The sequence below is a fragment of the Hevea brasiliensis genome, chromosome 11, assembly GCF_030052815.1.
Source record: "Hevea brasiliensis isolate MT/VB/25A 57/8 chromosome 11, ASM3005281v1, whole genome shotgun sequence".
Lineage (NCBI taxonomy): Eukaryota > Viridiplantae > Streptophyta > Magnoliopsida > Malpighiales > Euphorbiaceae > Hevea > Hevea brasiliensis.
In genome coordinates, this window is record NC_079503.1 from 2,237,717 (window position 1) to 2,249,421 (window position 11,705).

At 37.2% G+C, this 11,705-nt stretch overlaps 2 protein-coding genes and 1 long non-coding RNA gene across 3 annotated transcripts; all 3 read right to left on the reverse strand.

Moving 5' to 3' along the window:
- Nucleotides 1-585: 585 nt before the first annotated feature.
- Nucleotides 586-3,359, reverse strand: LOC110637327 (GTP-binding nuclear protein Ran-3). The gene is made up of 8 exons (XM_021787375.2): nt 3,116-3,359; nt 2,768-2,837; nt 2,540-2,596; nt 2,250-2,367; nt 1,610-1,699; nt 1,342-1,521; nt 1,171-1,248; nt 586-932 (listed from the first exon to the last, which is right to left on the reverse strand). The coding sequence occupies exons 1-8, from the start codon at nt 3,116-3,118 to the stop codon at nt 863-865; spliced, it is 666 nt and encodes a 221-aa protein (XP_021643067.1). The 5' UTR covers nt 3,119-3,359; the 3' UTR covers nt 586-862.
- A 612-nt stretch (nt 3,360-3,971) lies between these two features.
- Nucleotides 3,972-6,781, reverse strand: LOC110637325 (protein DUF642 L-GALACTONO-1,4-LACTONE-RESPONSIVE GENE 2). The gene is made up of 3 exons (XM_021787374.2): nt 6,460-6,781; nt 5,089-5,586; nt 3,972-4,846 (listed from the first exon to the last, which is right to left on the reverse strand). Exons 1-3 carry the CDS (start codon nt 6,593-6,595, stop codon nt 4,308-4,310), a joined length of 1,173 nt encoding a protein of 390 aa, XP_021643066.2. The 5' UTR covers nt 6,596-6,781; the 3' UTR covers nt 3,972-4,307.
- A 2,144-nt stretch (nt 6,782-8,925) lies between these two features.
- On the reverse strand, nt 8,926-9,729 carry LOC131170509 (uncharacterized). The gene is made up of 2 exons (XR_009141261.1): nt 9,678-9,729; nt 8,926-9,101 (listed from the first exon to the last, which is right to left on the reverse strand). It is a non-coding gene; the product is annotated as an uncharacterized LOC131170509 (long non-coding RNA).
- Nucleotides 9,730-11,705: the final 1,976 nt, after the last annotated feature.

An 11,705-nucleotide genomic window follows, 5' to 3' on the forward strand; every position in this document is an offset into this window, starting at 1 on the left:
ATCGACGAAAAATATCTTTTACTCCCCTCTATCATAATATCGGAGCATTAGCCTTCATTTTCCAACACAATTCAACCTGAAGCACCATTTTGTCTGGGTGGGCGATGTTGACGTGATTTTTTTCCCCAATCCAATAACAGTGTGGAGCGTTCGTGATATCATTTGAGCTTAGACTGGATTTTTATTTCAATGCTTAATTAACATGTTTTCGTGAATTGAAAATTGAATTAATTTGTGCTAAAAAGGCAAAGAAATCTTATAAAATTTCTTAAACGAAAGTTAATACAATTGCTAAAACTTGATGAATGTACTTCCAATTTTCCAATTAACATATTGGATCAGTTAATGAACATAATCTCATGTGCTGATCAATTGGAACTAAAGAAATCAGAATTAGATGCAAACAATTAGGTCAATCCAAAATTAAAAACCACACCATTTATCCCCCCTCTCCCCCACACTCCCCCACAACCCCCTCCTTTTTTTTTTTTCCCGTCGCTTGTTTTTAAATATAAAAGCCTCGCATCATTGGCAGCAATTCCTACAAAATGAAACATTCGCACTAAGAAAAGTAATGCTACGAAATTAAGCACAGTCAATGCAAGATCAAGATAAATATATAAGGCAACACTATATCATCCTACAGTGTTTACGAATCAACTTAAAACTTTCGGTGCGATGAGAAAGAATAAACATAGCAAAACCCCCGCACAAAATGATCAAATGCTAAACTTGGGACAAACGGGTAATAATGTAACCCAGAAATAATGGAAGTCCATATTCCTCATGTTGGACATAAAACTACATCCTCATGACCATACATTAAAACTTCTTCCTTCAAATATCACCTCGCCAGCACTCCTTACTCAAATGTGTCATCATCGTCATCTGGTAGAGGTTGACTAGCAGCAGCAGCAAGCTCAGCCTCATGCCTGTCAAAATCAGACAGCAAGATAATGTTATGCACAAAATAATAATAATAATAATAATAATAATAATAATAAGTTCAGTAGAAGAGGTAGTACTAAAGACAGCTGAATCTTCTCACCATACAAAAAGCACAGAATTTTCACTAAAATCTAAATTTTCAATTGTATGAATATCACTAACTCTGTATGCTTTGAAGTAACGAAATTTGATTGAGATAATGTTGAATAACACAATACTTACTGTTGCTGTGCTGCCAGGTCAATTTGCACTTCTGGAGGTGCCAGGGCTGGAGATTCAACAAAATGCAAATTAGGATCCCTGCAGCAAAACAATTTCAACATTATTAGCCTTAAGAGTAACACAGAAATTAACATGATCAAGGCTTTTCAACTGGACAATATTGGCCCTTACCCAGCAAGTTTTCTTGCAAGATACAGAAAAGGCTTCTCAAAATTATAATTGCTCTTTGCCGAAATCTCATAGTATTGTAAATTCTTTTTCCTGTGGAAGGTAACCTGCTTTGCCTTCACCTGCCTGTTTTTCACATCAACTTTGTTTCCACAAAGAACAATAGGGATATTTTCACAAACCCTGAAAATATGGGAACACGGAACAATGTCAATATACCCTGCCAAAAGTAAAATAAATGTAATAACTGCATACCATAAACAAGACATACCTGCAAAGATCCCGATGCCATGTGGGCACATTCTTATAAGTCAACCGAGCAGTAACATCAAACATTATGATAGCACATTGACCATGGATGCTGCACAATCACATTCATGGTAAATCAATTGAAGAAACTGAAAAAACAAGATTATAAAGAAACAAGAAGAAAAATTAAACAAACAAGCCCAGGAATGCCTAAACATGAGAGGCCATTCTAAAACAAATTTCAAGAAATGAAATCTACAAGAAACCTCTTTAAAAGTTACCAAAACAGAAAAGAAGAAAAGGTGACCATATAAAACCCTTTAGGAACCTTGACATGCACTGTACAAACAAGCTTTAACAAACCAAAAAAAAACAAAAAAAATGAAACATCCTGGAAGTGGATATTTTCTCAAAACTTTTGTAATGCATGGTTGGGACAGAAACATTCATTCCAAAGTTCTATTAAAAATTTAAAAGTTGATTCTAGAGATATAATACAGAGTAAAAATTAACAGATTGCAAAGCAGGAAGGCCTTACAGTAATTTATACAAAATTAAGCTAACAAACATTATATACCTCAAAACATTAAATAGTTATTATCCAAGTTAAACTATTCAAGCAATGAGCAATGAGCAATGAGGAGAAGGAACTAATAACTCACTAATATCCATCTCTTAGCCCACCAAACTTCTCTTGTCCAGCTGTGTCCCAGCAGTAGAATCGGATTTTTCCACAGTTGGTGAAGAAGTCCAAGGGATGAACTTCCACGCCAATGGTTGCTGCGTTTAAAAAGAGAGAATTAATTTCGCACGCATGACAGAAAATGCCAACAATTTTTCATCCCAACCTCCACTTTCAAGTGGATGAGCACTACAGCATTAACATTTTTAAAAAGAAAAAAAAAAAGGCAAAAGTACGAGATTGAACTGAAATGATGAAGGTAGTTCTTACGCTCATATTTCTTCTCAAACTCGCCTGTAAGATGCCTTTTCACAAAGGTAGTTTTCCCTGCATGGCGCAATCAAAAGGCATATAAGCTAAAATTAATAAAGAAATCATACTCAAAGTCAAATAATGTCGATAGCCCAAATGTGAAAACAAAAAGCAAAAACCAAGCATCACTAGATTAACCTAGCTGGGAGCTCAGTAACTCGTCAAAACAAATAAACAAGAATATACCTGTACCACCATCGCCAACAATTACAAGCTTGAAGCTTGGATAATCAACAGTCTGCTGATTTGGTAGAGCCTAAAGACCCAGAAAAAGAAATCAATATCATTATTTATAACAAAAACTAAAGAGCAAAAAAAGAAAATCTCAGTTCCATTAAAACTAACATAGAGAGAAAAAAAAAAAAAAAACCTATTTGATAAAGAAAACGATCTCTCGTCAAAAATCCACATAGTACTAGATCGAAGGAAACAAAAATGAGCAAAACTAGATCAAATCTGAAAATTGCAGTACATGTCAAGATCGAGACGAGAACAATGAATCGCAGAAAGATCGAAAGCAAAAGTAGAATTTACCATTTTTCCCTGAGCTTGTTAATGGAGTTTTGAAACTTTTGCGCGACGTTGCTCAAGGAACGAGGCGAGATAGAGAGAAAGGGACCGAAACTTGTAACGGGGGTTTATAAAAAGGAGGTTCAAGAAGACCCTAATCTGTTTTGAAAATGAATCGCCTGTGATGTGGTGCACGCAATTCGGCTGATCTGGATTTTGAGTGGAGTGATTTGGCGGCACCGATTGGTTTGTGTTTGTGTTGCGCTGCAGGGTATACAATTCTCCGTGTTTTTCAAACTTAGCATTTGGCTTAAAGGTGACGCGACTGTCAGCACCGTCCGATGTTACTGAGTCAAAGTGATCACCCTCATGTGCGGCTCGAGTCGGTTCAACGTTTTGATTTGAGTTTTGGTTTATGGTTTCGGATTTGAAAGGCTGGGCCAGTTAGTAAACTAAAGATCAATGTTTCGGGTTTCGTACCGGCTTTATGGGTTTGTTTTATGGGCTGGGCTCAGGTTCCCCTAAATGGACCTAACTGATCGTGGACCTAGAAAGACTCTTCTGGTGGCAATTTATTTTTTTTTATAATTAATTTTAATTGAGATTTTTTTTATAATTAATTTTAATTGACACCCAAAATCCCCTCAATATTCAAGGATAGGATTCGACATCTTGATAAAATTATGATAATTTTACTAAGATTTTTTATTTTATTTAAGCGTTACGCACATATTATTCATATTCAATGTAAAATTTCAATGAATTAGCTCTTAGGAATACCTAAACTTTTAATTGATATTTAAATTTAAGGCTTTGAAATTTTAAAATAATTTCAATATTATTAAATTAAAATTCAGTGCAGTTTAATTATTAATATATATGGAACTGCAAGACATGAATTTATTCAATCATAAACAACTGGAATTAAATAAGGATAATTTAGCATACATGGATTTCCATGAATTGAAGAAAAATTAAAGTAAAATTTATCCTTATTTAATCCTTTAAAATACATTAACACTTCATGAAATCACAATATATATTCTTATTATATATATAATAGCTATCCTAAAATTGATATATTCTTATTTTTGGATTTATATAAATTATTAGGCTCACACAGAAAACCGTACCCATTGCTCGCATCTCTTTATATAACAAAAATATATTCTTAGTATAGCTGCGAATTGTGGCTCTCGTCATTCATCGATCCCATTCACATCATTCGTCGTGGATTATGAACGCTTAACAGCTTCACATCGTCAAGAACAGGTCCACAAAGGGAAGAGAAGTCATCACTCCTCATGGCGTAAAATGTGCTATAGAACATAAGCCGAGTTCTGTTTGAAACAGCAACAAATTTAAGCACTGCACGCTTGAATCCACCTTTGCCCTTTGATTCGTAAGGAACTTTGAGAGTTTCTTTACCGGCGAAAGCTTCTACCACCATGGACCCTTCGCAGGAGTTGCTGGCATCGCCAACTGCGAAAGAGAGGGTGTAAGTTTTGCCAATGGTGGTTCTGGCTACTTGGGCAATGGCACTTTCTTTTCCAGCTACAAGTTCTATGGCTCGTCTTCCTTGTGGGACAGAGAAATGGTCTGAGTCTATGTACTTTACTGCTTTCAGGGATTCCACCATCCACCCTGGAAGGGGAGAGTGATCATCTTCAATGTTTGGTGGGATTAAGACACCCCAGGATGTGTTGGGAAACACGTATGGACCTTCTTCAAAACCTCCATTTTTCAATATGTTCTCTGTTCAACATATACAAGAAATTTCTAATTATTAAATGAAACAGATAAACTTTTTCCTATTTCTCCTTTATTGCCCCCTTTAATGATCTACTTTTGCCACTTGCTTTTATGTTTCCCTTGACAAAGACCGGAAAAATAAAAAATTGATCGGTGCGTAGTGCTTGCCTGCAATTTTAGCCACCTCTCCAAGGACTAACAATTTACAAAAACAGGGTATCTACCTCTAGTTTTTGTGAACTTACTATTAGTTGGTCTGGGAGGAAACAGAGCTCTAATGGCCACTGAATCAATGAGAGGACCGCAAGCAGGATCTTCTTCCACTCCAGGATTATGTATGACAAGATCCACCTCAGGGTACTCAGCTTGAAAGGCCCAGGCATAGGAGTCCCATCCATTGCTACTGTACATAGTTTGCATTGGCAGAACACCCCAATCAGGAGACACAGACACGTTCAATTTCTCTTCCTGTGCACAAGTTCTAGCAGCACTAAACGTGATTGAATAGTACATGCCCTTTATAACTCTTAGTCTCTGCTTAATTGATGCCTCGTTCCCAAGCCTAACTGCATAGGCTCCCTCTGGCACCACTAGCAACATGTCCCCTTGCTTTTGCCCTGATTTTATGTACTCTACAAACCCAGAAATCTGCCAATCTGGTATGGCGTTGGGATTTTTCACCTGTGTGCCATTCAGGTCCGATGGCTTGGGGCCGAGCTCGAAGTTGCCGTTTTTAACTAATCCTGCAATAAAAGTAACAAGCCAATTAAAAGAAGAGGCCAAAAGCAGAAAGGGAAAATGACTTCATCCGGCTGTAACTCTGTATATAACAGAACATTGTTTTCTCCCCTGACATGGTTCCATATGCCAGTTTTGGCCGTAGTATTGAAAATTCTGAGCTATTTATAGTAAGCCGGCAAGTAATAACTTCGATGCTATCCTTTCTTTCTAAAGCCAAAGTTTTAAATATCATGTGCATCTTTGCTGGCTCGACCTGCAACTGCAAAGGGCCAGCAGTGAAGTGGTCCAATGTGCTCGTACAGAAGATGGAGATGGGCTAGAAACCCAGTTCTCGTCAGAGGATTTAGATATATGAAATCAAATTAAACCAATCAGGAGCATAGCAAATCTACATGATGATCTATATAATATCTGCCAATGCCCTTCGGCCCCTTCTCATTTTTATTATTATTTTTTTTGCAAAATTTATGTCTTTCACATATGAATATGACCGCTAAAAAAGATGGGTGAAAAGCCTTTAAACCTGGCAGAAAACTCTGCAGATATCTGTCAACTAGTTAAGGCCAAGAAGATGGATAAAAAGTTGACCTCTCCATCAAAGAAAGGATCAACACCATTAAAAAAAGGTCATTTGGGCCATCTAATCTTAAATACAGCATCAAAACAAGTTGCCACCTCCATTTATGTTAGCCAAAAATGGAATGGACGCCAATTAAATTGAATTCATTAGTAAGTTTTCTGGTGCCAACAGGCATTTCTTGATCTGGGTTTTCTCAGGAACAGGTGTGCAAGTGTTATGTTCCTATAACTATACATGTATGGGCAGAGAAACAGAAGCATAAGCATATAAGCATGTTCCAGGTTTAAAAGCTAACCGTCCCTGATGGATAAGGAAAATTGGCAGGTGGCAATCAGTAGCACCGACAGCAAGATAGCCCCTCTCATTCTTTTAGTCTGTTGCAATTGCAAGTACAAGAGAATGGAAGAAGAGAAGGTATGTGGAATATGCATATAATGGAAAGCTGGGAGATCAGCTAAGCCTTATATGCATGCCTTCATGGGAGAGAGACCTTGCATTTCAAAGAAATTACGAAATTGGCATTAAAGGCGCTACCTTCACTAGGCATGCCAGTTAATGACGAAATAGCCCTTTGGTTTCGCTCTCCCTTAAGCTGTTCCAGGAGCTTGCATGGAATGGCCACGATACTTTCACTTCATTTACTTTCACTTCATTTGCTGGACTTTTCACTTTTGTCTGCTGCTGTCGCAGGTTATAATCGGTATTTCAATTATTATCATATGAGATAAGCTTATGCTTTCTTGTTTATCACAATTATTCAATGTACAATATCTGTTCTTATACCTTTGGAGACTCTGCTGCAACAAGATTACATGTTTAAATTCTGAACCTCCCGAGTTGATTTGGCTCGATTTTATCATAATTAAAACTAAATAAACTAGAAAAAAAGTTTGAAAAATTCTTGAGATTAATTAATATCATCGTTGGTAAAGCCAACGTCAACTCATATTAATATCGAGTTTTGGAGTCAAACGCCTGCGTTGTTTCATACCTTCAATCAGATTCAACAGTTGGTAAAGCCATTTAAATTCTTAATTAAGTAGCAAATTTTAATTTAAAAAAAAAAAAAAAAAAGAGATGACGAGGAAAGTAAGGTGAAGAAATGGAGAAGTTGGGGGACCCAGAAGGGAACACTGAAAATCCATGGGTTAGCTAATCCAGAGATTGAAGCGAGGGAGTGGTGAACTCAACTGGGGCCTTAAGAGGTGGAAGGAAGGAACCACGCATGTGGCTGATCTCAGCTCGCCCTCCTTTGTCTTTTTGGACGTTTCACAATTTTCACTCCCTGATTTCTTCAGAATTCACTGATTCGCCCCCTTTCAGCCTTTATATTTCTTGTCTGCGGGTAAGGGATCCTAGAAAATAACCAAATAAAATACATAATTTATATATATATATATATATATACATATATATATAAAGTGAAAGGAAAGGAAAGAAAAGAAATGGGTATGTGATGAAAATTGAGTAAATGGAATGGGCCCAAAAGAGAGAGTCTGAAAATTTAGTTGCATTCTCCTGACGAGACAAGCATTGGAACTTCCACCAATCTATCAAGAGTAAGGGTAGAAGTAAGAACCCACATCCCACATGGGCTTACACAAGCACCGTCCCTCTTTCTATCTTTTAACACAACACACACCCCCCACCCCCTCCACCGCCTCCTCAACCACCACAGTACTATTTTAATAGGATTTTAGCAAAAATTATTTATTAAAAAAAATATTTTTTTCAATAATAATAATAATAATATCCATAAACTTTTTTTTTTTTTCCTTTTAAGACTTACAAAATGAATCGGAGGGTTACAAAACTGTCCGCGTGGCTTCCTTTAATGGAGGCAGTCTCCTGATAAGAATGCGACCCCCGCCGACCACAACTTGGAACCTAAAAAAGGGCTTTCATTCACTGTATTCTCCATTTGATGAATCAATTATATGAATTTTTTTTTTTTGGAATTCTTATATTTTAGGGTAGAATGTAATATGTCTTTTATTATAAAGAAAAAATTATTATTTAATTTTTATATTTTAATAACATTAATTATTTAATTACTGTATTTTATTAAATATATTATTTAGTCTTTATATTTATTAAATTATTTAATCATTTACTTTAAAAAAAATTAATTAATTAATTTTTATATTTTAAAAAATGTTATAATATAATCGCTCTATTTTAATGAAATTAATTAGTTAATACATATATTTTGAAAAATATATTATTAAATAAAAATAAAAATTTTACTACATTATGTGGATATTAAATTTGAATTTATGTTTTTTTAATTTTTAATTTCTTGGATATTATTTTTATATTTTTTACTGAAAAATATATTTTTTAATTATTTATATATTTAATTTAAAGAAACTGATTAACTTTTTTGTTTAAACAGTTTGTATTATTTTTATTAATATATGAAAATAAAGAGAGAATGAAGGGAAGAAGGGTTTGGGTGTAGATGTCACGACCCAACCTATGGGCCGGACCGGCACTAGGACCTGGGCCAGCCTAAAGCCCCCGAGGCCCGTAGTAAGCCTTAACTATTCATTAACCCAACTCTAAGGCCCATTTGGGCCCAATATCAAGAAAACAAACGGACAGAGTCCGGCCATAAAATGGACTTTCCAACGGGGAGTTTTCGACTCACCCGACCTGTAAACACAATATATAGTCAATTGGGGAGCTCAGCTCACCCTCCACATACTCATCAACATAATAATAAATGGGAGCTCAGCTCCCTCATCCAATCCATCAAACATGACTTAAAATATTAAGTTTACAGGTCCAACATGATAATAATATTACAGACCAAATTCAAATAATTACTGCTAACACATGCGGAAATTCTAGGAGTAATTAAAATTACACAATATTGATAAACAACCTGCGAGGTAAAAAGGCAGGTTAACCCAGAACAAAATATCCTCCTGTGGCCTGTAAAAATTTTTGAACAGGAGTGAGCGTTCGACTCAGAGAGTAAAATATCAATCTTAACTATAATCTCTATAACTATCTGAAACTAATGCAACCTGTAGAGTGAAATGCAACATACACAATATTTTCACATCATAACATCAAAAAGGTAATTTGGAGCACTCACACACCCTGTAGTATCAATCATAACATATGGGGTGATCCCTATCTGACTCTCTTAAATCCAACCTGGTGCCACCGAATTACTCAAGCTCGGACTTCCACTTAATAAACAAATCTAGTGTCACAGCGAAAAACTCAATCCGTGACTACCCATCGAAGAATCGGCTCCCAGCGACTTACTCAAGCCGTGGATCGCCTGGCCCTATCCATAGTCCACACCATATCACACGCACGCCAACGCACGCACACTGCTCCAAATTACCACAACAACATCCATGGCACATCAACAGTTATGAATGCAACATATATCGTGCCTAGAATTTAACTACATAAATATATGCATATAAGTGATGCATGGGCATGCTGAACATATAATAATATCGAAATTATAATTAAAATTAATATTCTACTCACAGACTTGACGACAAATTACTGTGGCGGCTGGGCGGAGGAAGAAGGTCATCCCTCACGACAATCATATTACATTTATTTAATACAATCTGACTCAATACAAACAAAGAAAAAGACCAATTACGTCCTAAGTTGTGCCGAAAATCCGGCAGAGTCTCCCCTATACTTAGGACCTACCCAACCTGCAAAAGGGTTCAAAACACACTTCTATACTCACAATCCATATATCAACAGTTCAATCATATCACACAGCCCCTCCTGGGCCCATCAAATCAGTCATCCATCACAATACGCAAAATTTTAATTTAGTCCTTATTATTGATCATTTTTGCAAAAACTGCCCAAACAAGCTCTAAAAATTATAAAACTTTGCCCCGCGGTCCTTAGCAATATTACTAAGCTATTGCAAAAAGAATCGTAATTTTCTAAGCTACCACAAATATTTTATGGATTTTTAATCCTATTTAAGCACTAGAAAATTACGTAAAAACTAGGTTCGGGTTTACCTTTGCCGATTCCGACTTCGGGGACGCGCTCGGGGCGTCTGACAATGGGGGGCTAGCCAAAACCTCGGCCCAATTCAGAGACTTTTCCGGTAACGTGCATCTCGAAATTTGCGCACCGATCAATCGTCGAATTTCCGCGAATCGAGGATACCTACGAAGCCCATAACACGGGGTTAGCACGAAATTTTTGAATTTTCTAAGCTCATTTAATGCTCGAAATTACACTGCGAAGTTCGTGGGACCTCCGAAAAAGCGGTGTCGAAAAATTCGAAATTTATGTCGTTGCGAAGCTCTCGGCGAATGGAGCGTCTTTGGTGGCCTCGGTTTCCTCGTGGGATTCACGGTTTTCGAGAAATCTAGCCCAAAAGTCGAAATGGGCTAAAATCTTCCCGAGCAAAAATCGGACAAACCGCTCGATGGATTTCGGCGTTCTTGGTGTCTATGGAAAGCTCTCACCGAGTAGATGATTTTAGACACAAGACCCGGTCCAATCGGTGGCCGGATCGGCCGGATTTGGCGGAGAAACTGGAGCGACAGCAGGGAGGGGAGGAGAGAGAAAAGAAAGAGAAAAGAGAGGGACGACGCGCGGGAGAAGAAAAAGGAAAGGAGCCGGTTCGATTCGACCGGTCCGATCTGGTCCGGATTCGATTCGGCGGTTCGATTCGAATACAAAATTTTGAATTTTTATCACTGGACCGAAAACGAGGTCCAAAAATTCAGAAAAAATTCCGTAAAACTCAGAAAAATACGTAGACTCCAAATATATTTTTAGTTTTGCCACGTGGTCTTTAAATTAATTTTTAAAAATCATCAAAGTTTTTATTTTCGGAAAATCGAACCCGATTTTTAAAATTCGAAAAATCTCAAAAAAATTCCTAAAATTTAAATAAAATTAAAATATCAAAAATACTCATAAATAATAAAATTTGGGGTGTTACATTCGTCCCCTTACGTAAAATTCGTACTCGAATTTTTACACAAGGCAGAATAAAACACATGATTATGCATTGAACAAGTAAGGGTACTTGCTACGCATGTCCCGCTCTGACTCCCAGGTGCACTCTTCCACTGACTGACTCCTCCACAAAACCTTAACCATAGGGATCTGTTTGGATCTCAGCTGTCTCACTTGGTAGTCCACTATGGCTACAGGCTGCTCCTCAAATGTCAAATTTTCTTTTAGCTCTATCACATCCGGCTGCAGTACATGAGAAGGATCGGGAATGTATTTCCTGAGCATGGAGATGTGAAACACGGGATGAACGTGAGAAAGGTTGGGTGGTAGCTCTAACCGGTAGGCAACTGCTCCAACTCTATCAGTAACCTCAAAAGGTCCGATATACCGAGGTGCCAACTTGCCCTTCTTTCCGAATCTCATGACTCCCTTCATTGGAGATACCTTCAGGAATACATAGTCGCCATCGCAAACTCCACATCCTCCGTCTGGGTCCGCATAACTCTTCTCGCCATCTGAAAGTCATCGCTCCTCGATTAAGGGAACCATCTCTGAAGTGTACTGTACTAG

Excerpts from the sequence above, each read along its gene's own strand:
- LOC110637325 (XM_021787374.2), bottom strand. The coding sequence starts at position 6,595 with ATGCATATTCCACATACCTTCTCTTCTTCCATTCTCTTGTACTTGCAA. Across the intron at positions 5,587-6,459 it reads TTCCTTATCCATCAGGGACG|GATTAGTTAAAAACGGCAAC; the intron begins GTTAGCTTTTAA and ends CTTTTATTGCAG. Across the intron at positions 4,847-5,088 it reads TCCTCCCAGACCAACTAATA|AGAACATATTGAAAAATGGA; the intron begins GTAAGTTCACAA and ends TATGTTGAACAG.
- LOC110637327 (XM_021787375.2), bottom strand. Across the intron at positions 2,597-2,767 it reads TGTTGGCGATGGTGGTACAG|GGAAAACTACCTTTGTGAAA; the intron begins GTATATTCTTGT and ends TGCGCCATGCAG. Across the intron at positions 1,249-1,341 it reads CTTGCAAGAAAACTTGCTGG|GGATCCTAATTTGCATTTTG; the intron begins GTAAGGGCCAAT and ends GTTTTGCTGCAG.